The following is a 25,732-nucleotide window of genomic DNA, read 5'->3' as shown; positions in this document are numbered from 1 at the left end:
TGTCTAAGTGAAGACTCACAACATGACAAAAACCAAGGACATAGGAAAGTTTGTGTCTCTCTGCATCTTTCTGAGTGTGTGTTTGCATGTGTGAGATCACTTCTACTCACACTGAGCACTAGCTGACAGTAATTTGCTGTTAAATGCGATGATACTGCGGTCTTTAAAGCTGTTCAAACTCGTTGTTTTTTTTTTTTTTTCAAACTCGTTTTAATTCATGACGATGCTTTGAGACTGTACTTCACAATTACTTTCAGGAAAATGTAAACAGGCGTGCAATATTTCAACCAGAAAAGTGCCCTTAGCTTTGCTTAAAAAGCTTTTCTGTTGAAATATTGAGAAAAGCAGCAATAAAGCAACAGGTTTATCCTTTTTTTTATACCTGCTCAAATAACTCTAAAAGAGCCATGTGAAGTCTGACCTCTAATAAGCAACAGCTGGTTTTGTTCCATCTTCATTCTCATTAAGTTTGAACTAAAGGACAATTTCTGCCAAACATGTTTAAACCAAAGAGTCATGTTTGTCACATGCCAGCCTTATTTATACCCTTTTTTCATTTATTCCTTGTTCAAGTGTTCTGTGCCTCGGTTTTTTTTTACACTGAGTATTTACAGAATTGAGCAACATGACTTTATTTTAAAATAGTTTGCATTATTATGTCAGAAAAAACACAGCAAGCAATTGTGTGGTACAATAAATAAAGTTAAGTTGAGAATCGGGCAAGTTTCATCTTATTCCTTTATTTTGATTACGGTAATTAGGAATTAAAACAGAAAAAAGGCAAGGATAAAAAAATATATAAATTGTCAAATCAACTGGTTCCTGGTTGATAATTTGGAGGTTTTAGCATGCAAGCTGATGGTAACACATGGTTGCCACTCAAAGATGAGTCATCTCCATGTTTTCATCAGCTCAGGTGAACTTCACATAACCTCATGTTCCCTCATGTCTCACATCTTCATACATCAGTTCTAAAACATCAGCGGTTCCATGTATTTGCTTTAGTACAATTTCTTCTTTTTTTTTTAAATATACTTTTTAAATAACTATTTTATATCCTTCAAGGAAATGTAATATATACCAAGAGAATATGACGGGAACAAAAAAAAATACAACCAAAACAAAATTCCTGTTTGAAATCACAGAAACTAAACAGAAAAAGTCTTGATCCACAAGTTTGAATGTGACGGCTGTGTCTGAATTCCTACCCCAACTCCAAGCTACTAAAAAACTATATATATATAGTGCAGGACAATGTAGCGCCCTGGTTTTTTTTAGAGAAATTTGGACACAATCCTCAATACTTTTTTTTTTTTAACGGGGAATATGACATAATCAATTTCACAAAGTGAAAATCATATATGTATGAACGTTTTACGATGACCATTTATGAATTGACTGAGTTCTGAAGATGAAAAATGTGATGGTTTATTACAAAAATACATTCCAATCCAATGGTTTTTCTCAGAGACTTCTTGGAAAGTTCTAGGGCATTTAAAATTTAGAATTCTAGATTCAGATAGCACTACAAAATGGCGAATGCACTAGTGAGTAGTGAAGGAATTGGGACACAACCTTTATTTTACACTCTTCACAGATTCCAACTAAAGAGTGCTTTGAACTAGAAAACATAACAATTTACATAATTTACATTTTAAACCAAGGACCCAAACGTCAAAATGAGCCTCCAACAGACACAGAGACAGAGGGAGGGGGCTGCACAGAGGTAGTGTCAACACATGGAAAGTATGCCCCCCTAGTTCTTCAAAGCAGGTTCTGGGAATTGTTAAAAATCTTGACTAGTGAACAGAGAACTAAGGGTTTAAAAAAACAACTACCGGTAATGTAAGTTGACATCTTCATGTAAAGTTCTAAAAGACTAAAAAACTTTTTAATTTTATCAAAAATCTAACAGGTAGCCAATGCAAGGCGGCGAGGCCAGGAGTGGACAAGCCAAAGACGACTTAAGGGGCTCTTGTTCAAACAATCAAAAAGGGAATTACAATAACCTCCATTTCTTGATTCATTTCCATGCTTTTTGATTTTGGACACATTCTACAGGTGAAAGACAAAGACTTTCACAATCTTCTTAAATAGTAATATTGCATCATTTAGCATAAACTGATTATATTTGTGGAATGCTCAGAAGCAACGCATATTTATGGCAGTTTATGGCTCTCTGGTAAAAACCATATGAATTTCTTTATAATAATTTTTGAAAGCATTTTTTTATCCCCAAAATACTTTTAGTCTTAAATATTTATACAGACAAAAAAAGTGTAAGGTTTCATTTAGATGGAGATGCTTGGAAAACAATTTTTAAGACCTAAAGAGAAAAACCTTTACTAAATTAATTAATAAAACACTTATGGTCTAGAAGATGCTCTTGTCAGGTTTCAGGTGATTAATCTCCTGTGAGAGTTTCTCTCAGACACAGACTCTGACCTTGAATAACCCAGAAGATTAGATGCCAAGGATCACATTTACATTCTGATGCAGAGGTAATGCATGGAAGTCCCTTCTCTATTATTAACATCTGGAAGCATTACACCACAAAAGTCCTGTTCTTTAAATCTACGGGTCACCATAAAGACTAATCTCCATTCAGTCTGAACCCTGCAATTATATGACAGACACCTAGGCAGCTTCACCCTAAGAGTCTCAATCTCTCACATCTATGGCTTCATTTAAGAGCTGCTGCTTATCCTCAAAACAAGCACGCTCTTGGAGATCTGGGATGCCCACTGTTCACATGACGACAAATTACACATGGAGGGAAATGGATGGTGTAGATGATGAAAGGAGGCATAAGAATTTCATAAAACTGAAGTTATTCATTTTCACTGCGTGAGAGATGAAAACACTCCATCAATACCAGTAATAAGCTTTGTGTTCTCCTCTCAGTGCTGTTTGATGGAGCAGCTGCTCTTTAAAAGGAGACAGTCCGGATTCTCAGGCCAATATGCTCCTCAAGCCAGCTAGTAATCATTAGGGCTGCTCAGTCAATAAACCAATCCAATCATTTAACACAGACAGATAAAGCTTTGGTCCCTCCGGTATTTGGAGTCATTAAAGTAATAGGACGATAAGGAGGAACCATCAGCATTCTCCCAGTTTAGCAGTTCTCCTCACTGGAATCATGTAGATCAAAACATTCAACTGCGGTTGTTGTATGGAAAACTGATAAACAGGTAAGGATGGTTATGCAACCCTGACCTCTACTGGACAAAGAAAACAAACAAGTTTACCCGTTTTGGATTTTAAAAATCACAGACATTTACAAAAAAGTCACAGAACCTTGAACACCGTACTACACATGTCTGATTAGTTCTTTTTCTTCTGTGCAAAAAGGAACAGGTGGCTGCGGAGAGTGAAGGGGGGAAGGGGTGGTGATGAAGCACGAGGTGAGGAGAATCAAAGGGCGCTTTGAAGCAGTGCACACAGTAAACCGTGATGCACTCGGAGATAAGGAGGTGGATTTAGAAATAGTTGCTGATGAGCAGCTGCACAGGAAAAACACAGACTGATCCTAATGATAGTAATTGCAGGTTCTGTTTTATAAAAGATGGTCTCTTCTAACATGATGCTGCAAAAGCAGAAGAACCTAAATGTAGACGGGTTTTTTTTATCAGTTAGGCAGGAATACAAACACAACATGCCTGCCTGCAAGTGGGAAATAAATTTAAAATAAAATGTACAGACACAGAAAATAATTTTAAAAATTGCAGATGTGCAAATGTTTGCACCAGTAAATGAGGACAATATAGGAAAAACTTGTGATGTGTGATATAAGTGATCAACATTTTGATGACGATATGACTTGCTAAACATAAACGAATAGCCAAACAGAGCATCATCAACATTTCACTGCAACACACAGTTTTAGGGACGAATGCCTTGCCGGCCTGAATGCCGGCATGACAAGCAAAAGAGCTCTGCGGCGGAGCTAGAAGCTATGTTCGGAGAATCGCTGCTGTATGGCGAGGCACAAAGCTTGAGCATCCTAAATCTTATATTTTTCTTATATTCACTGAGACAATAATAAATTGATCATTCTTGTTTTTCTTTTCCCTTTCTTGAACGAATGTGGGTCACAGAGACACGGAAGTTACCGCTGAAAGCTGCTTTTGCGGCAGGATGGAGAGCATATCCGTGTTTATGAATGACATATGGCGTGAATAATTATTTCGTTTGCTCGAATTAATTATTTCGAAGGAATGAAATAGTATTTCGTGGGAACAGAATTTTATATTGGAGCTAACCAGCCATACAGTTTGGAGTCAGATACCAGCTTAGACAAGGAAAACGATTGATCTAGTCATCTACAAGTGGATGTATCAGAATGAAGCAGAGCAGGGAGCTTGTGGCTTGTCACAGTAGCTTCTACGTCACTGCTACAAACTTTTTCAAACTGTAATTTTTGTCTGCTCCTAATTCACAACAACTTTAACATAGAAATACTCTGATCTGCAATTTTAAGATTAATTTTCTTTATATTTGTCCTCTATCATGAGAAAAATCCAACAAGAACACATTAAAAACACTAAAAACACAAATTTCAGACTGACTCTTTAATATACCACACAGGGAAGGCTTATTTTGAGCAGAAAAATCTTCACTCTTACTTTTAAAAGTAAAAAATGAATAGAATGACTCAAAACACTGCTTTTTTAATGGTGTAAAACAGAGATTTAACTGAACACCAGGCTGGAACTTTTACATTGAGTGCTAACTTGAATTAAACACTCCTTACATAGTGCCCCTAGTGCTTTAATATTGTTTTTTTTTGCCAAGAAACAACCTTTTTTATGTTCCAATAACTAAAGCAAAACACTTTTTAATGTAAAGCTTAGTAAGTTTGTCAGAGGATGACCTTGACTCATAGCTGAATCTCCTTTCCACCATTTTTCAAATCTGGGTTCTCTGTCTCCACCCTGGAATGACATGCAGTCATGTCTTTTCCCCACTTGGTGGGTGTAACCCAAACACAGTGGTATATGGGATGGCATTATGTTCATCTCCGCTGAATGAAAACACCCTGGTTTTCCAAGTCCTGTATAATTCTGTGTTGCTGGGATCACTGGAAGCACGTCTTTACAATCAAAGGTTGCTGTGTAAAATATCAAATCCAATCAAACTTTATTTATATAGCACTTTCCCTATAAAAACATAACAAGATGCACGACAAAACAAAATGAATAATATTAAAAAAAAGATAATTAAGATCCCTTTGGAATGGGAATTTGAGGAAAAAAATAGGCAAGTCGCGTCACGACCATACAGGCCAGAGCTGTGTAAATGTGTGTGGGTGGTCGAGAATGAAGAAAGATGGTGGATTAATAATATGTAAGACCAATGCTTGAGTCCAATGCTTCAATCAACATCAATGGACATGTCCGAATAATTATTAGTGGGTGCCTTTCCTCAAAGCGAAGACTTAAATGTATCCCCGGCTTTAAAAACAATCTCAGGTGGCTGCAGTCAGCCTGAACAAAGTGCAAGTGAACTGTAACCCAGCAGGGGAACAGACGGGATAACATGAATTAAGTTTTGAATCAAAGAGTGTGGGCTGGGATTGCAGGCCTGAGCATGGTAAATATCAACTCTCTGTGCATCTGAGCCTGTAGCCGACCTCCTTTTATCCTCACTGATAGTTCAAAGGCACTTTATCACACCAAGGAATCATTAAGGCATGGATCAGCAGCAGGACTAAAGATCTTCACTTGTGTGCAAGTCCGGGAAAATTATAGGTATTTTTAAAGGGTCAGAAGGGTGAAGAGCTGTGCAAAGAAACAAAGAATTTCTCAGGAAAGCTGTTGTTTCCAAAATATTTTTATCCTGTTTTGAAGCAAAACTTCATCCCACTCATCCAGATCTCTAATATTTTTTGAAAGACAACAACAGTGAAAAAACTGCTTCATTTCATGTTAATTTATTCATGAACATATGTCATGGCAGTTAAATTTATTTTGGGGGGGTTGATGTGAGAGTCCCAGACAGCCTTTTTGATATCCATCAATCTAAATCCAAATGCAGAAGCACCTGTTCCAGATGACCTTGATAAAGGCGGAGTTTAAACTAAAGCAACGGTCTAAGGGAGTTGAAGAAATGATACTGAGGGGAAAACAAGGCACTTATACATGTTTTACATACAGAGATGAGTTCTTTTCAGTTTAAGTCCCAGTCTGAAAGACAATCTATTCATGTTTTATCATTATTGCAGTTTTTGCAAGTCATCGTTTAAAACATAGTTTTTTCTTTTAGCTGCTAATCAAAGGAAAATAATTACATTAAATAAAACATGGACGTTATGATCAACACTATAACTAAAACTAAAGTCTGTTATATCAAGTAATATGAACAAAAAATCATTTATTTTCAATAATTTAACAAGAAATGATGATTCATTTATTTTTCTATAAAGTTGAAATCAAAGCAATTTTATCCGGTTTAATTTATTTTTGTTTTATCTTTTTCTGCTTAAATTTGTTCAAAAGCACACAAATAAATCACAGGGTGCCTGCAGGGACTGTTTGTATCTGAATTTTCTACAGTCAAATGTTTTTTAATCCAGCTAAAACTACAATTCCCAAAGCCCCACCCCTTTACATTTGGTAACACTGAAAGGCCCCGAGTGGCCCCTGTAGATCCCACAAGGAGTCAATTCAGTAATATGCTATACAGTGATTGGGAGACGTTTAGGGTTAGATGCGTGCTCTACTGTACAGAGGACAAAACTGCTAGTAGCTGGTGGCTGGTAGTTAGGGGCTTAATACAAAGACATATTAGGGTGTAACATAATATCATATAGTTAAGTAAGATTGGAATAAAAAAAAAATTCCACTATTACCCATAGACGTTTAAACAAAACCCAACGTGTGACTGTGCATCAGGTGAAAGCAGAAGGGTTTGTCAAAGGGAAGTCTCTGAAGCCCTCACGGTGCTACTTTGATGGTTTGTAGGACACTCTTGCCCCCTGCTGGTTAATGATCCCCCCTCCCCAAAGCAAGTGCTAAGCAACAAGAAGGTTGCTAACATGCAGACAGAGAGCTCAGAGCATTTCTGTGAAATCCAGCAGAACCTGCGTGACACAACTGGCATGACCTCAGCAGATAAACACACAGTCTGAATCCTGTAGTGTTCAGTAGTCCTGCAGCAGTCATAACACAAAGTTACCGGAACCAATACCAACACAGAGCGGTTCAGAAACCCAACACCTCCCAGCCTCTCCGGTTTCGCCCACCAGGACCCACCTGGTGGCTGAAATGACACCACCTGTTGTTGCATCTTAACAGCCCTCCAACACTCGCAGCAGATCTGCTGTGGAACCCAGCAAACACACTCACAGCATGCAAAGCTGAATGTAAACCAGATGAGGAGCAGTTGCTCTGCAGCTGCAGCCTCAGACAGCATTACATCCAACTAAATGGGTTGTGCCAAATAAAACAGTGTAGAATGATCCGCTCAGAAACATGCAGTTTCTTGCCAAAGGCGTTGAAACGATATGTGGATTTAAAAAGACACGCCAGGCCGCCTGTTAGAGTGGGGCACTGGCTGTCTGCAAAAATGTCCTTTAACCTTTTCACTTTGAAACTTTCAATTGAAGAAAGGAAATAAGAACGACTGCAGGAATTCATCTGCGCCCTCCTCCCTATCTGTGACCTCGGTGAGTCTCATCAGTCCGACCCTTCACTCTTAATGCTGAGACTTTGCAGGAATCCAACAGGTGACCAACATACCTCTGAAGATCTTAGTCAGTTCTACATGCAAACACTTTGTCTTGACGTCTTTGTGACCACTGTGCCATAATCTTTGCCTTGTTAAACTCAAATCTAATCCTTGGTATTTATTGAAATTTAACAGTTGTAAGTGCGGGCTGCATGGTGGTGTAGTGGTTAGCGCTCTCGCCTCACAATGGTTCAAATCCTAGCAGGGACCTTTACGTGTGAAGTTTGCATGTCCCCAACCGTGCATGTGTGGGTTTTCTCCGGCAGTCAGGTTTCCAAAAACAGTGCTACATAGGTTAATTGGCATCTGTAACTTGCCTGTAAATGCGTGCCAAGCATTCACCCAATAGTGGCTATCTTGGATCCAGAAACCCGTGACCCTAAAAAGGGGATTCAGCCGGTTCTGAAGATGGACGGATGGATGTTGTATGTGCTGCTAGGCAGTGCAGACTGAGGGGAAAACTGGAGCTGGAGCATGAGGGGTGGATGGTTAAAAAAAAAAGTAAACTATAGAGATGTGGGAGTATTACAGAACCTAAATGTTAGAGATGAGGCTCCTTTTAAGAAACCTAGTCTTAGTCACGAAAATCTTTTAAATAAGACGTTTTTTTACACCATTAGCAGAATCTTTTTCCTTATTTAAAGAAAATGTTTCAATTTTTAAGAAATTTTTACTTATTTCTATAGGAAGCAGGTGCAGTGTTGACAAAATGTATCTCTTTAAAATAAAACCTGAGCTTGAGTTCAAGAACAAACTTTACAAACAACTTTCATGATTTCTCTAACAATTGCTCCTCTTAAGTTCAGCTTTCGACAAATAGAACCAAAGCAAAGTGGGTTGGACAGTGATTTTATCTCTGAAAACTACCAAGAAAGGAGGCTTATCATCACCAAGTCGATACACAGAGCATCACGATAAATCAAGTCGACGTCTATTGTCTGCCACTGACCAGTGATAGCTTTTTTTCTCCAACCTCCTCTCCTCCTTTCTCCTGCAACAGCGTGAACCCATTCATACGCCTCGGCATCCTGACAGTTTTATTTGTGGGGAGGTCTTGTTAACACAGTGAATAGTGAGGCCACCCTGTGTTATGTAGATTAAACTAGGTTACCGAGGGGACAGACGTCAGCGAGTCATTCAAGACTAAGTTAAACCTCCACCCTCGTTCAGACACTGTTAGCATCTTTTCTACAGCTCTGCTTTGCTCTTTTTTCTGTTTCCATCCAGCTGAAGTAGCAGAAGGCTGCACAGAAGGACACGCATTTTTATAGCTTTGGTCAACATCTTAAAGAAAAATAAACTTTCTTACTCCATTTTTTCTTAATCTTGAGATGAAAAACTGGAACCTGTAAGATTTGAGTGCCCTCGTAGTCTTGAAATCATATGTAACTGTCAGGGCATACATCAGTTGAAGCCCAATCAAGAAAAGTCATGTGATCTCACTGATCAGGTATCCCTGTGTTACACTTAGCCTGCATGTTAAAAAGGCTGGTAATGAGGCTCATTAGCACACAGGGGATCAATAAAGCTAAAGGCAAACATTAATAATTCAGTAACAGTGTGTTGTAATGAGAGAATCTCTTTGTGTTGCTATTCAGCAGCTAACTTACTGAGTTACGCATGCACTCCAACAGACTAATTGGATAAAATAATCCTTTTTTTTAATTATTATTATTGTACGTTTTAGATCAGTAAAAGAAACAAACAGCTCCCTCCACCCTTCCAAGGAGCCACAGAGGCTCCAATGTCCTGGATCTTCTCTAGGACTTTTAACATTTGGACTGTTTGGTTTAGTGTTCACACAGAGAAGCTCAAGAACAAATTCTTCGGGGTTATGTTTTGGTAGCCCAGGGTGATCTTAAATACACAACGACACACTGGCTCCTCTTTACACCATGAATGGGAAATGCCTCAACACACTTGGCCAGCTTACAAGAGAAGACTGGTCTGTAGTGCAGGCTGGTTCTCAACACGTGAGGGCTCTTACATATGCAGCATATAAGAGGAGCAGATAAGGTAGACGGACAAAGTCTGCAACAAAAATTCACTTATTTTATGTAAACCTGAATATGAACATTTCAGAGCTAGAGTCTGCTTGCTTTCTATCAGAATAAACAAATATTTCTTAGAAAAAACTAACTAACTTTTGTCTTTACTCAAAAAAGCACAATGTAAACTACTGGCTGTGACAGCACAGTGACTCGTCACATGCAACCTAATATGAAACTGAAACCTGATAGAAAAACCTTCAAACTGCTAGCAGACGAAGGTGACATTATGACCTCACCATTTATTCAACATGTTTAACTTAACAGGAAGTTTATAAAACAATGTTGGTTGTTTTAAAAATGTTTCATATCATTGAATGTTGTAGGTTCCAACCCTGAAAATCTCTTTACATTAAAGAAAAAATAGAAAATTCAGATTTTTTTTAATTTAGATTTTTTTAAACCCTTTGATGAAATCCACACAAAAAATTGCATCATCATTTTTATTAGATATAGATAGTATCAGTTATGATCTGTTATTGAACTGTGATTTGGTAAGTTTTTGCTCACATTAGTTTAAGATGCAAAAATATTGACATGAGTGTCAAGAAAAAAGTAACTTATTTACCCACTGTCTCAAATTTGATCCACACTTTTTGTAACATGGTGTAACTGTATTATAAAAACATAATTATCAACAGTGTTTGCATTATTTTAATACAGCAAGTGGTTATTGAAAAAATAAATAACAATAAGTGAATTATTCTAACCATAAATTTCTTAAAATTAGGTCTCAGAAATGTGTGTGTCAAAATAATAGAACTACCTGGAAAACAGTGAGGTCTGTTTTCAAGTTGTATTATCCATAAAGTAGTCATTGCAGTGCTCTCCAGCTTTGGTCCCCTGTATGTTATAAAACAAAGAGCAGTGGTTGTCACACCATATTAGTCTACTGGAAACAAAACCAGAAACCAAAAATTATCCAAATTACAACAGTTCTTAGTTGTTGGGAACACTAATCATCCCATTAGCAAAATGTGAACTTTACTCATATTTTCTTGTTTTGTTTTTACTAGAAAGGTTGTTGTCGATGATATTGACAAAAGTACCAGGACTGGAAGCCATAGCAACCTCAAAGCCACCAGCAGGAGCAACAATGATGAGCACACAGACAAACCTTGTTGTCTAGGATCGAGAGATAACTACCATTGTAACGTAGCAAACAGGCTCCTGATGAGATATTTTAGGTTAGTATTTAACGTATTGAACTTAAACAACTGTAGTTAGCATAAAGTCAAAACTGTCACATTTTTTATGGATGTAAATGTTTTTAATGATTTCATTGACACACACATATTAAAACCGGTTTGGTTTTTGAGCAGAGGTCTGGGTTTTGAAAGCTACTGTATAAAGTTGATTTTTACACGTTGTCCATCATTCATGTTTAGTCTTTTTGAATGACAATTTTGCTATTCGGCTAAACAAATAATGCAGCAAAACTCTTTAAAAACCAACCATCCATCCTTTCCTTAACCCTCTGAAATCCTTTTGGGGTCACGGGGTCACCAGAGCCTGTCCCAGCTACTGTTAGGAGAAGGCGGGTTACACCTGGACAGGCCGCCAGCCTGTCACAGGGCCACTGTAAAGACTGTACACAACATTAAATTCTATAAACACTTGCCTCACTGTTCTAAGAGTACTTTAGATAAACCAAAACATTTTTTGACTCTTTAGTTTTGAAGAACAACAATTATTTGAGTAAAGCAATATGACAATTGTGTAAAAAGCTGTTGAGGAGTAAAGGGCGAAAATGAAATACTCTAAGAAGGTATCGGAGGAAACGCTGCAAAGCAGAATGTTTGCAAGGGAGAAGGAACCAATAAGCCACATTTCTTCTCTTTTTAAAAAATTAATAAATCCAGTTGTTTTAAAACAAACAGCAAGTTTATTTTTAAGTATCAGCCTATATCTCCATCTTTAATCCTCTCTTTCAAAAAGCCCTACTTATCTATTTAATATATGGAAATTATCAATGGGATCATTGTGTTTCCTTTATTCTAGGTATATTTTAGATTAGACATAGAGAGTGTGCAGCTGCTATTAGTTAACAACAGATAGAGACCATCTGTTATTCTGTTATGTGGCTCTGTCATCTTCTGATCGCAGCCTGCTGCATTACAAAAAAAACTTTAAGATTAGCTGATATTCTCAGAAAACAAAGCTATGCTTAAGTGAAATGCCTAATAAAACCTTTGGAGTGTTCTTTAAGGCTGACCGAGACAACAGAGTGTTTTTTTATTGCGGGACTTGGTAGACAAACATGGTTAAGGCTGCATTCCTGGGCTCACCGTTAACCCGCTAATAGTTTACCTTAGAGCAATGGCAACTGAGAGCATTTATGGGTCCAACCCCCCCCCCCCCCCCCTTCTATTGAGGATACCAGAGGGAGACAAAAAAGCCCTGCTAATCCCAGGTTGCCATGTAAACCTTCAACGGGAAGCTACAGCCCAGTTAATCATTCTTTTTTTCAAGCTATTTCAAACATTTGCTTTATCTTATGAATAAACTAAGAAAAGTGACACCTCACAGAGTTCTTCAAACTATTTAAAATTAAAACTCGAAATTTCTCTCAGACTATTTTTTTGTGTTGCAGCTACGGGAATTCTGTAACAATTTGATTTAGAAGATTTAGACTGTTATTGTCTTCACATCAATAACAGTCGGTAAACATCATGATAACTCTCTGATAAACTATTAGTCAAACTTCTATGTCCTGCAGCACATGTTTGCCTCTCTGTACTGCATTCCCTTTACAGAGTTACACACATTAGTCACACTCTTTCACACTCTAAGCCAAACCACCTGTAGCTCACAGCCAGACCTCATGTCAGACTGTGCCATCTACAGTACTGACAGATCCACATCTCAGCTGTGAGCAAGCTGCACCGGGATGCAGGCATGGAGGTTTGGATGCTGCAGGACTCGACTCCAAAGAGCTGTTACTTGAAAGAACTGAAGGTCAGAACAATGCCTCCTCTCAGTACCACGCACAGATGATTCCACTCAAAGATCCTGCAAGGCGCCTGAAAGGGTTCCTGATGAATGCCCCTTCACTTGAAGAGGAAACCCAAAGAGTTGCTTTATAGCGAGCAAATACTTTGGCACCATTTGCCACCAGCTTGGACAGCTGGACAGCTGGTGAGATGCCAGAGCAGCAAATGAGTATGTGTGGAAAGTTAGTTTAATGTTAGTAATGCTGCTGTACCTCCATCTGTGCAGGGAGAAGCCTGGACACTGATCTCTGCAGGTGATGCAGCGCTGTCCTCTCTCCAACTCCTGTGCAGGGTTCAGCTTGGAATCATAAAAAGGGATGTTGGATAAAGAAAAAGATGCAAATCAGACATAGTTGCTTAAAACTTCCAAGCTTAAGCCTTAGTTCCCTAAGTTTCCATCCCCAAAACCCCTTTCCAGCAGAGACATAGCCAAGAAACGATAGATAGATAGATAGATAGATAGATAGATAGATAGATAGATAGATAGATAGATAGATAGATAGATAGATAGATAGATAGATAGATAGATAGATAGATAGATAGATAGATAGATAGATAGATAGATAGATAGATATAGGCTGACATATATATATAGATATGAATAATGAATACAGATATAGGCTAACCAATATATATTAGCAACCAGCAAAATATCACACATAAAGGGAGAGACGTTGCGTGCATATTTTGGGTACAAACGCGCGTAAAAAAAGAGGAAACGACAACATGATCTATATATTACATAAAGAAATGAAGAGCTTTGACGCCTGCTTACCGATCTGTTGGACTCTATCTTCTTGGAGCCTCGTCTAAACATGACCAACTGAAGCTTGAAAACACGCAGCCGCGCACAGTTTGTGTGCGCCTACAAACGGCTCCAAGGAGGAAAAAGCTGAAGCCGCTGCGCGCTCGTTTCAAGAAAGACAAAAAAAAGTTCTCAGCGATTTTTTTTATTGGATATATTAACTTCTAATTTATATACATGTATTTCATGCAAAAGTGTCAAGTAGAGTCTCTGATCCGGTCCCAATGACTTCCTTCATTAATGATTAAAGCTGCGCCGCTCTGGCATGCAGCTCCACCCTGCATCCTGACAGCCAATAGAACGATGGCTCTTCCATAAAAAGAAAAGACTGACAATATCTCCTTTAGAATACTGCTTTTGACAGGAATGCACCACTTTTGCTCCATTCCACAGTATCTATACGCACAGAGCAATGTTCCTAATTTTCTTTTTGTCCCAAAACAAGATCAACAAAACAAAACAAAACATGACCCCCTGTTGGACTTCAGGTATCATTGAATATTTCCATCCAGGAATGATGATGGAGCTGACCCAGGAAACTTTATCACTCCACATTTCTGTAAATCCAAATGAATAATATCTACACCTTTGGCAAAAATATATATTGCTTTAAGTTTTAAAAAGAGAAATTAAATAAAAAGAGATTCTGTATTTTCCGGTGAAAATTCAGAATCTGATCTGCAGCTAATTTTCAGATAAACAAACCTCTTGTCTGTGACTTCTAGACCTAAAAGATCTCCATGGTGGATTTAGATTAAATCTGAAGTCATTGGTGTGGTGATGAGGATGACATGCAGAAGTGTAAATATGTGGACCAGTTAAGACCTCAGAGCTTAGATAGTTTAATCCTTGTGGGAAAGTCTTTGGGACAAATGAGTTTGAGACTGTAGCTGTAGGACAGAAGCAGATTTTCAAAGAGCAGACACCTCTAACCTGGAGGTTGCTGGGATCTTGCAGGTCCTAAAATGTAAAACCTTGGATATAAATGCTTATTCTGTTATTTTTTCTAAACCCTAAATTAAAGAAAATCTATGAATTCAGTAACAGGGCTGCATGGAGATTAGGACTCTCACAGCACAGCAAGAAGGTCCTGGCTCAAATCCTGGGGTTTCCATGTTCTCCTTAAGGATGCATGGATTTTCTCAGGGCACTCAGTTTCCTTCCACAGTTCAAAATCACGCTTCATAGGATGAATGGCGAACACAGATTGGCTGGAAGTGTGTGAATGAGAAGAATTCAATATTGTCTACAGTTTTTAAAGAGGGGTCCTTCAACAGATTGGCAGCCTGTTCAGGGTGTTTCCCACCTTCACCCCACAGTGGCTGTGTTTGCTCCAGCAACTGGATGGATGGATGGATGATATCCATGATTCCATCCAAAAACATTCCAGCTTTTGCTTTGACTGTTAGTTTTCTAACAATCCCTACATATGCTCCTTTTTTTTTTTTTTTTTTTTTTTTTACATTTTATGGAAATTTGTCCCCTTTGATGCAACTGATAGAGACAGATTTAAGGTCCAAAAACTGTAAAAAAATTGGATGTGTAAAGGTTATAGCAGAACTACGCCAGTCTAATCCTGACAAATGTATTTTCATTAATTGAATTTATGGGGTTTGTGCATTTCTTTTTTAATCTCATCATAAAGAGCAATAATTGTTTTCTTTTATAAAATTGTCTTTCAGGGACAGAAAAGTGGTGATACTAATTATTTCTCATTTAGTCAACAGAATTTAAAGCATAAGAAATTTATGATTGGCTGTGATACATTTAATAGTTTGCTATTTAAATTTTTGATGTTAGAGATAAAATACAACTGTAGATTTCTTTTCAATTTTCCTATTCGTAACCCTTGTGCTATCCTAGGCACTTTAACGTTGGGAGTTGGGTCATCTAGACCCACCAGACAGTGCTCTGAACCTTTTTTCTTCAATGATTTGTGATCTTCACTGGTGTCCATGGATTACATGAAATCTTTCCACCTTTATCATGGTAGGGAGAACACGTCAATGTAAGGGTGGGGTCATCTAAGATAGCACAAAATACATCATATTAGATTCCATAAGAAACTGCTGACACCTGGTGGATAACCTATTACTTTACCCAGTCAGTCCAGATTAGTTCTATAAAACACACCCAGCTAGGCAGGTCAAAGGCCAGACTTCTGCATCGCTGTGAAGTGTAGATAGACAATCACACAATGGGACCCTGAAGACCGTTCTTATAGTCCAAACATTAACTGGACAATCATCTTTTCATGATTTCTCTTTACAGACAGGATTCCAGTGAAGGACGAAATACTGCAAAGCTGATTTATTTGGAGTGAAGAGACACGTGTGGCTCGTGAAAGGCAGTTTATTGCTGCAGTCATGGCCCTGACTGGTCTCAAACATGAATCAGGCTTTTTGCTGTGGCAGCACTCAACTCTGCTTATACATTTGATGCAAATACACGGGATACATAAATAAATGTGTGCGTAAGACATGCTGCCAGCTGCTTCATTTCAGAAAAAACACTGAATGGTAGTCATTCATGGGCGAGACTTCTGTACATTCACAAGGTAAAATAAATATTTGCACATACAATATATAGAATTATAGAAAGACTTTTGAAATTGTTAAATGCTTCGATAAATGTATCATGATAAACACGTGACAGGTGCAGAAAATGAGTTAAATAAATAACATGATCCCTTTATTGTGAAACCTGAGAACTCTGACGGTTAAACTACATTCTGACATTCATAATGAGAAGTGCATTTGTCAGTTGTGACCTTCAGAATGTGTGCTTGCCCCCATCGTTGTGTTGTTGCAGACTAAAATGCGGACGTGTGCGTCTCATCGCTGGAGGCACTGAAATAGCACCGAACTGCACAATTCACAACAAGAAGTATGGCTTCTAAATCAGCTATCTGCTAGAGCTGAAGGGAAACGTGACGCTTTAGGAAGGAAGACCAGGTGGAGGCTAAGAGGATGAACATAGAAGGCAAAAACAAACCAACAAACATAATGAACCCTGACATTTTTACACAGATCAATATATCGTCTAAACAGGAGACCACTTAAACTACAGTTTGGACAAACTGTTGTGAACAAAGCAGCATCTGGACAGACTAGAACAGGGGTGCTCAATCTAAGGCCCAGGGACCATTAAACTATTAAATCTAGGATTATTTATACTAATCCTTATTAATGTTTTATTTTTGCTGTAATTCTGGTGTCTCTCCATAGATGGCACACTACAAATGCATTGGCTTTTGTTTGGGTGCAGAAAGTTATTCTGCAATCATGTGATGTTGGAAGATTTGTTGTTTTTCTGACTTTTATGTCTGTTTTTTGAGTTGGACAACGATTTTTCCAGTCATTCCAACACCAGATGAACACAGCATTTCTCTAAGTTTGCGTTTTCCCTAAAGGACATCAACCCCTCAGTCCAATTGGCACTAAAATGAGATAAACAGTCTCAGTTTGGAAATAAAAACTCTAAAATGTCCAGTTTTAAAATACACATCATTATTTTCATTTAACCCTTGTGCTATCCTATGGGGTCAAGATGACCATTGACGTGTTCTCCCTACCATGACAAAGGTGGGCAAAGGTGGAGAGCATTTCATGTAATCCATGGACACCAGTGAAGATCACAAATCATTGAAGAATGATTTGTGGGGTCTGGATGACCTTACTCCCAATGTCAAAGTGTCTAGGATAGCGCAAGGGTTGAAATGAAAGCACGTTTCTGTCCAGATTTCATGTTACTGCTTTCTGAAATGACGTGGATTACCAAAACACACCACACATCTGCTCCTGGTACGGTCCTTCTGTCAAATTTTAGAAGTACTTGTTGTTCACGGGGCAAAAAGTTCGCCCACCCCTGGACTAGAACCTGCAGGGCTGCAAGCTCAGCAGATGGAGTGGTGTCTCCATAGTCTGATCTTTTCATTTCACTTCGCCAACAGAGGAGAAACTTTATTCAGCTGGAGGTTAAAGAGCTAACCTGACTGTTTTGGGGAAAACTAAAGGCTAATGGTGCTTTAAGCCACTGGAAAGATGTGCAGAGCGGTTCAAGTCTCCAACAACTTCTCTCCAATCATGAACCCTTTTTCCTTATTGCATATGAAAGTGTGAGCGACGTCCTCACAGGTCATTGTGGTGCATTTTAAAAAGCTTCTTGATCTTCTGCAAAATGGTAGAAAAAAAGGGAGAAATCTTCTAGTTCCAACAAGTTAAAAAATGTGGTATCCATAATCTATAATCATTGCATAAAGCTTTAGAAAAAAAAAAAAAAACAGTCTCTGGAGACACCTCCCTGCTACAGAAAAAGACTGCATGGTAACACCACAGGATATAAGAAAACAAAAGCCTCATTTAAAAATATAAAACGCAAAGATTTTACTGTGATAATTGCATTATAAAAGGAAGACATGTTTAGGTAAAAACTGGAGACTGGCAATTAACAAAAGAACCTTTCAATTATATTACAATACAAAAATATATATGCGATTACAATAAATTATATTTTGACCGACTATTTACATTATTTACACATTTAATTTACACTATACAGACGGAGAAACGCAGAGGATGGCTTGACTGTAGCACCAAAGAGGAGGAGGCACATGATGAGGACGACTCTGCAGTTCAGAGGAGGATGACTCGGCAAAAAAAGAGTCAACTGAAGGGGCAGCAGGAAAAGGAAGATGTTTAGGAAGTAGATCCAATCCAAAGATTTGAACAATGTTGTCAATCATTTGTCCTTCATACCTTTCTGATGGTTCCAGGTCTACTCTGTGGTTACAGGCAGAGTGCCATCAGAGGAGGGTGTACATTTACCACAGTAACCTCCACAAGTTCCTGATACTCTGCTGCCATCCTGTGGACACAGATGGAAAAAAAACATTCCAACCTGGATTTTACTTTTTGGGATAATTAAAAAGGTTTATTATAGTTTAAAACAAAGTAATAGAAAAACAATAAACAATATTTAAAGCTATGAAATTTTCTTCCATTTAATCAATTTTCAATTCTAAGGAAACATTGTTTTAATAAAAGTGAGAGAAAGGCAAAAGACGAAAAGATTTGATTTGACATAAATATTGTCAGAGCGCAAACAGAAGACACAATAAAAACAGCTTTACCTCAAAAGTTTTTACTTAAATATTCATGTGAAATTAGAGAGAAAGTAGAAAAAAGATTTTCCACTCATTTTCCTTTGTGTAAAGTCACAAAAACTATAATATATGCAAAGAGTCGCTTATCCTGCCAATATTCTGACGGTAAAGAAAATCAGCAAACAGATTGTTAACGGTGGCTTTGACATCAGTTTTCTTTAAAGAGTCTAAACAAAACCCATCGAGTGGGATGATGGCGGCACTGAATATCATTTGCAGCGCCTAAACAGAGACTCCATGTGCTCACGAGTCTCTCGTTCATCAATTGCAACACACGCATACGAACTTGTTGAAGAGAAAAGAAAATACTATCAGACTAGACAACCCCGATTTTTATCCAATGCCATTAAAGCCACAGCCTGCAGTAAGTGATTTGTCTGATCCTCACTGAAGTGTTGTCCAAACTGAGTCCTCACAATCTGTTTCAACCTCTAAGAGTGGGCTAACTGGCTGACTGTCAGACTGAGCAGTAATGGAATCGTCTCCCTTTTTTTTTGGGATGTGCCTAGACTCTCCTGCCTGATTTCCATTTCAAAAGTTCAGGGCTGGAGTGGGGGAGAAGGATGACTGAAAGAGCAGCCTTTAACAAAAGGGCCTTTTTTCAGCATTTTCACAAGAAACCACAGCGAGGAGAACAAAGTGGACCTGAAAGTGAGCCAACATGGTACTCTGAGACCCAGAGGACACGAAGAGCGATAAAGAAGTTTGACAGAGGAAGTAACAAGATGGGACATCTGACCACACTATCAGTCACAGAATCTGAGAAACAGTTTTCCTCTTTTGTCCCCATCTATCCTACGTATAAACCCAGCAGCCCTTTGTTTCAGGTTAGAGAGGTTATCTGAAGGCTTTACTGAATGAATGTGAGGAAAGACTTACCTGTGATTTGTGTATGTTGATCACTGCATAATTTCCATGAGAAATCCATGAGATCCCCTCAGATAGCTTGAGACCCGTCCCCGACAGGTTGATGCTAAAACGACCCTGAAGGAAAGAAAATTACACTGACAGGGAATTCCAAAAGATAATTAAAAAAAACCAGAAAATTTTAAATTGTTCTGTTTTCATTCAAATTTGTTTCGTAAACAAATGTCAGAAAGAAGCATCATTTGTTTTTTTTTCTCTTCTTGTTTCTGTTGTCTAATTGGACCAAAAGGGACAATTATCCAGGAAACTATTAACGTCAGTATAACTGTAACTAGAACACTAGAACAGTAACAATACTTAAACATGTGCATGTGTAAATTGGAAAGATTTCGTAGATTCCGTTTTTATCCACCTTGACACATTTTTTGGGTAAATTTCACATTTTTGGAAAAAAAAAAAAAAAAAAACTTGTGGGGAGAGTTTTTGTTTAGTGAAAACAGCTTTTTAATGAAGCCAAATGGAAGTTGAATCTTTACAAAATAATGCAAGAAATGAAAGTCATCTGAGTGTAATGCAACCATCCACAGTCTGACAGAGTGTTTCTATGTTCCAATGCTTGTCCAGGTTTTCCAAATGGAATCCTGTCACTGGCTGACATCAGCCTTCATATGACTTCTGCTACTTTTCTTTATTGTGAACCATTTCCTATCCCTAAATGGTTTTTGGTGTTTTTTAACATGTTCTTGTAGCATTTTTCTTGTGATGTAGGACATATATTAAGAACATTAACCTCAAAATTGCATTTCTCAGTATTTCAGAATATATCCTGGTGAATCAGGGGCAGACGAAAAAATGTTTGAAAAAGCTTGTCGTGTCGTAGAAGCTACTACAATCAGGAGGTCACAAGCTCCCTGCTCTGCTCCATTTCGATGCATCCCTTGTAGACGACTAGATCCATGTATCTTTTCATTTTCCTTGTCCAAGTTGGCGTCTGGCTCTAAACTGTATGGCTGGACAGCTCCAATATTGCTTGTTTTATTTGTTGTACCGCTAACAGCAGAGTTGCATTTGTAATAATCTAATGCTGCTCTACAGAAACTATGTCCTAGAGAACAGCGCAAATGGCATATTCATAATTAAAAAAACACTGGGAATGCCATCACATCAAAAGTTGATTGGAGTGGGTCTATAAGCTTCCCTTTTTTTTTGCTAAATTTCATTTAGACATACTGTAGTATTAAATCTTGTGCCTGCACTGCGGAAAAGGCAGAAAAGATGCAATTGAAACGCACTGCTGTTGTGTTTCTCACCTGCGGACACCCAGCAGCGCTGTAGCAGTCACCAGCTGTTGCAAAAGGCACATCCTTGCTTTCATGGGACGAAGCAAACTGCCAGTCTGCAGCTAAACACCCCAACAAATCAGTTAGGAAGTCAAAAATGTACTAAATACACATTTATAAACGACACAAGCTGAATCGACTACAACAAAGGTAAATCAACAATCATATTCTTCATTTAAGGTCATCCAGAGAGGCCACCATTCATTTATCTCTGAAGAATTCTAAGTTGCTTACGGTAATTTAGAAACACCTTGAGTGGTTGAGAACATTTACATGACTTAAAGGCAACAAAATGTTGGTGCTGTGTGTTTCTGAGGGTCTGCACACTCACTGATGATGCTCATCCGTCTCAGGTCAAGGCGGACCTTGGAGAAGCTGGTGAAGCCCGCGGCGGTGTAGTCTCTCCGACAGTCACAGTCTTCTCTTCTGGAGCCGTTGGCTGGGCACTGCGTGGGGTCGTTGAGCCTGAAAAAGAAAAGAAGCTAAGTTCACGTTTATAGAGTTCATAAAATGTCTTCAATTCTAAAAAAAAAATGCAGCTTAGAGCTGATGACCTCGTTGCCCCTGTACCTCAGACAGATAGACTCACTCGGTATTTTTAAATCTGCTCTTAAAACATATTTTTTCACTTTGGCTTTCAATTGAGAAGGAATTCTGACCTATTTCATGTGTTTTATGCTTGTCATGTGCTTTTATTAAATTTTGTTTTGGTCAGCACTTTGGTGAACCTCATTCTGTTTAAAGTGCTTTATAAATAAAGTTGAGTTGAGTAATAAAAACCAACTGGTCTCATAACTGTCTTGTAAGATGTTTACCTGAAGGCAAAGATCTCTGAGAAATTCTCCCCTTCGCCGGTTGCCAAGGTGATATATTCCTGCGGAGTCTCTGTCTGCATTCCTGCACAAAAGACCTGAAGAGGGGAAACAGGGTGGTAAAAACGGAGAAAAAGTGGACGAAAATGAGAGCTAAAGTAATCGTAAAAAAGTTGCAGCAGATGGGGAAATCAAAAATAATGAAAAAAAGACAAACGAAAGCACCAATTTCTCCGCTTTTCTGAAAAGAGTGTTTATAAGAACAAGCCCAGAACAGCCTGTTATGTGGACAAAACTGTTTTTCAAGTTTGACTTGTTAAAGCACCCGAATCCTTCAAGGAAAAACGTTCTTATGGCCTCACAAGCCGTTCTTTGAAGTACTGTCTTACCTTGAGAGCTTTTCCTTGAACGCTGAGAAAGTGTTCGCCATCTGGGAGGAGCCCTTTCAATCTCTGGATGTCAAGACAGCTGGAAGGCAAATGGCCTTGAGGAGAGTGGAAAAAACAGTTTTACATAAACATTAAAACTGTAGAATACTGAGAACTGAAAGTTAAAATCTGTCAGACATTTCCAACAGTGGTAAGGATGAAAATAAACTAAAAAGTAAAGCTTAGATATTAAACTTGAATGCCTTTATCAGTCAAAGTCAAATCTCTTGGCTGGTCGGATTGTTTTTTTTTTCCGAGTCATGTGTGATGCATGACTTCTAGGAGGCTTTTAATGGACTTGTTGCTAATGCTGGAAGCTTTAACCAGCTGATAAAAGACGCCGGGCATTCGGAGAGAACTCACAGCTCGGTTTTCTGCATAATTTCTGGGTCTCTGGCATTGCATCCTCAGAACATCTGTTGCTTTCCTGACCATCTGCAGATACACAATGCACCATCCTCTCCATTACTCCGTCCCCACAGCTCACGGAGCACTGAAACAAAGGAAGAGACCACAACACTGTCAGATCACTTAATGATTGCCTTTACTGATCATTTATTGCACTAATTTACGAAAAAGCTAATAATAAGCTTTTTGAAAAACTAAAGTTTTTCCTTTTAGTTAGTAAAATTGACAGAATTTTTTTTTTTAATTTACACTTATGGTGCTAACAAACCAACCGTGCATTTGCCATTTTTTTCTCACCTCTCCCCAGATTCCAACTCTCCACTCCTGTGTCGGTGGGCATGGGATCAGTTTGCAGGGCATGTAGCTCTCTGGTGGGGATCCAGGGCAGTTAGACAGAGACTGATGGCTGTATTCATAGTTGTTGTTCTCCAAATGTACCTCGCTGCAGTAGACCAGACGCTGCCGGTAACCCCGACCACAGGTGGCCGAGCACTGGACAAGAGAAGAAGTCACTGGCGTGAAACGAACCCAACAGAAAAGAGCGGCAGTGTCTTTTGTTGGACAACACCCTTTCCGATCTGCTCACCTCTGTCCATTCCCCTGTAATCCAGATTAATTCACACGCATGCGTGTTGCAGCTCTCCATGTTTGGAGGTCTGATCTCATTGACGCAGTATATTTCGTGGACCTCCTGCTGGTTAAGGTCCACACACTGCAAGCTTCGTTGCCGGCGACCTGTCCCGCACGACTTACTGCACTGTTGGGACAACAAGCGAGAGACGGTTAGTTTTCACAGACGAGGGAGGAGACAAAACAAGACGTGAATGAACAACACACACTCAGAGGGGTCCTGCGGTTTTGTCCTTCAGGCAGCAAGCAACGTGTTTTACATGCAAAAGTGAAGCAAATGTCAAAACAGCAGATGAGAAAAGGCAGAAAAGTGATGCGTTGTTGAAAACAAAGACCTGAGCTGCGTACAGCCAGCTTGAAAGTCCCACTCCCATCATCTTTTAATCTATTGTAAAAGCAGTCCCAGTGGTCTTTTCTTTATGTTTATGCAGTTTTAAGCCAGTTTTTTTTTAAAGTGTCTTTTTCTAGGACACAGTTTCTGCAGAGCAGCAGGAGTTCATCAGTGATTCACCTCTGAGTTGTGGGCAGAACTGTTGGTGCAGAGTCATTCCACCCTCGCGATCCATTTCCCATCTGGTTACACGTTCTCCCTCTAGCTTACAGCCCCTCACAACCACAACCTAACATTAGCTGTGCAACAAAAACGGTGAGAACAATTTTGAGCTATCCAGACGTACAGCTTGGAGCCAGATGCCAGCTTGGACAAGGAAAACAAAGAGTTCCATGGATCTATTTGTCTTAAAGTGGAGGCATCAGCTCAGCTTGGCAAGCAGGGGGCATAAAACAACTAGAGCACGTAATTATTGATAGAAGATTCATAACCCCCCAGGAACTTCAAGACAAACATGGAATAAATAACTTCTTGGAATATCAGCAACTTAAATCAAGTATTACTAAAAAGTATAAAATTAAAGACGACGATTTAAAGCTACCAGATGTAGTTACCACTCTGATTAATTTTTCAATGAATAGAACTCTCTCCAAAATATACAAACTTTTATGTAATTTAGATAACAATATTGCCCTTCCAACAAAAAAATGGGATGCAGATTTGAGCATCAGCACAGATGAAAGCTTCTGGTCAGAACTTTGTCTAAACACCTTTAAACTGACAAAAAGTCCAAATCTGCAGCTAATCCATCTCAAAACTCTTCACAGAATTTACTACACTGGACAGAGGATGTTCAAGATGGGTCTCAGTAACTCAGACATTTGCGAGCACTGTGATAATAATCTACCCGACAGCTACATGCACGCACTGTGGTTCTGCACGCCTGTCCAGGCTCTCTGGCAGCAGGTATGTGCCGATCTATCAGTCTGGCTTAAGGTTTCAATCACAGCTTCACCGTCACTTTGTGTGCTTGGTGACATGAGTGCCATCGATATAGAAGAAGGATTAGCTTCTATCATTTTCATAACTCTTTGTATTGCCAAAAAAACTATTTTAATAAATTGGAAAAACAAGAAAAATATAAACATAAGTCAACACAGAAATCTGCTGTTTGATCATATCAGCTTGGAAAAAATGTCAGCCCAAAGCTCAAGTAACTTTGAAAGAATTCAGTCTCTCTGGTCTCCTGTGGTTGACTCCATGACTTAGGGGGTGGGGGGCTTGGTCGTCGCTGCTCCTTGCCCTTCTGCCGTGGTTTGGGGTGGGGGTCGGGGCTTCCGGTGCCTGGCGGGGGCGGTGGGGGGCTCCGTTGGTCGGGGGGTCGGGTCCGGTGCCTGGGTGGGGCGGGCTGGGGCGCTGCGTGGTCCTCTGGGCTTGGGTGTGGGGGTGCGTGGTGGGGGGGTGGGGTGGTGGTCTGGCTTGGCTTGGGGGGGTGGTCCCTTTGCCTGTGCTGGGGGGGGTTGGCGGGGGGCCCTGCTCGGGTGGGGGGGGCCCAGCGGCGCCGGATGGGCTGCCCATCTGCACCTGGGGCTGGGATCGGCCCTTCCCTGGCTCTGGGGCGGGACGGGACAACCCTCTCGGGGCCCCCGGTCGCTCTGGGTGTCGCCCGCTTCGGCTGCGGGGTCTGGGGTGGGGTGGGGTGGGGGGCTTGTCGGCCCTGTCCTGTGGGGGGGCGTTCTGGGGGGGAGGGGGGGCCCATTATTAGTACGGGTCGGGGGGGCTAGCGGGTCGGGGTCTCCGCTGAGGCAATCAGTGGTTGCCTCGGCCGGTTGGCCTCCTCGGTCCCGTCGAGGCCTGACCAGAGCTCTTCTAGGGCCGGCGTCTGGGGGTGGGGGCCTGGGCTTGCTCCGGGGGGGGGCGACGCTTTCTGGCTCCTCTCTCTCTGTGTGGGGTGGGTGGTGCCGGGCCTGGGGTGTCGGCGCCTCCGGGGGTGGGCCCCTGGGCTTGGTGGCCCTGGCCCCTTTGCTGGGGGTGGGCTGGGGGACGGCTGTTTGACCACCGGGGGACAGTCTACCAGCTGTCCCCAACTTACCCCCTTCCTTATATAACCTCATATTAGGGTGAGGGGGTGGGGGGTCTAGCCTGCGATGCGCCTTGGGGGGGGGCTACTTGGGAGTG

The 25,732-nt window shown here is 39.9% G+C and overlaps 2 protein-coding genes across 3 annotated transcripts in view; both read right to left on the bottom strand.

Annotated features, from left to right (window-relative positions):
• Positions 1-13,784, bottom strand: part of prickle2 (prickle planar cell polarity protein 2) — a 96,676-nt gene extending 82,892 nt beyond the window's left edge. The window contains exons 1-2 of the mRNA XM_011475082.3: positions 13,545-13,784; positions 12,982-13,067 (exon numbers count right to left, since the gene is read on the bottom strand). Coding sequence (XP_011473384.1) covers positions 12,982-13,067; positions 13,545-13,586 — 128 coding nt within the window. The 5' untranslated portion in view covers positions 13,587-13,784. The remainder of the gene's footprint in view (positions 1-12,981; positions 13,068-13,544) is intronic.
• A 4,150-nt stretch (positions 13,785-17,934) lies between these two features.
• Positions 17,935-25,732, bottom strand: part of adamts9 (ADAM metallopeptidase with thrombospondin type 1 motif 9) — a 49,353-nt gene continuing 41,555 nt past the window's right edge. The window contains exons 31-40 of one of the 2 annotated variants that reach the window (XM_011475080.3): positions 23,180-23,350; positions 22,891-23,085; positions 22,549-22,678; positions 22,147-22,241; positions 21,761-21,855; positions 21,277-21,410; positions 20,916-21,007; positions 19,618-19,722; positions 18,332-18,440; positions 17,935-18,242 (exon numbers count right to left, since the gene is read on the bottom strand). In XM_011475080.3, the coding sequence (XP_011473382.1) occupies positions 18,351-18,440; positions 19,618-19,722; positions 20,916-21,007; positions 21,277-21,410; positions 21,761-21,855; positions 22,147-22,241; positions 22,549-22,678; positions 22,891-23,085; positions 23,180-23,350 (1,107 nt within the window). In that variant the 3' untranslated portion in view covers positions 17,935-18,242; positions 18,332-18,350. Of the gene's footprint in view, positions 18,243-18,331; positions 18,441-19,617; positions 19,723-20,915; positions 21,008-21,276; positions 21,411-21,760; positions 21,856-22,146; positions 22,242-22,548; positions 22,679-22,890; positions 23,086-23,179; positions 23,351-25,732 lie in introns of those variants that run through there. The other variant, XM_011475081.3, reaches the window with a different exon arrangement.

Source organism: Oryzias latipes, chromosome 5 (assembly GCF_002234675.1).
Source record: "Oryzias latipes chromosome 5, ASM223467v1".
Lineage (NCBI taxonomy): Eukaryota > Metazoa > Chordata > Actinopteri > Beloniformes > Adrianichthyidae > Oryzias > Oryzias latipes.
Note: the sequence above shows the minus strand (reverse complement) of the source record. Positions and strands in the feature narration are given on the sequence as shown.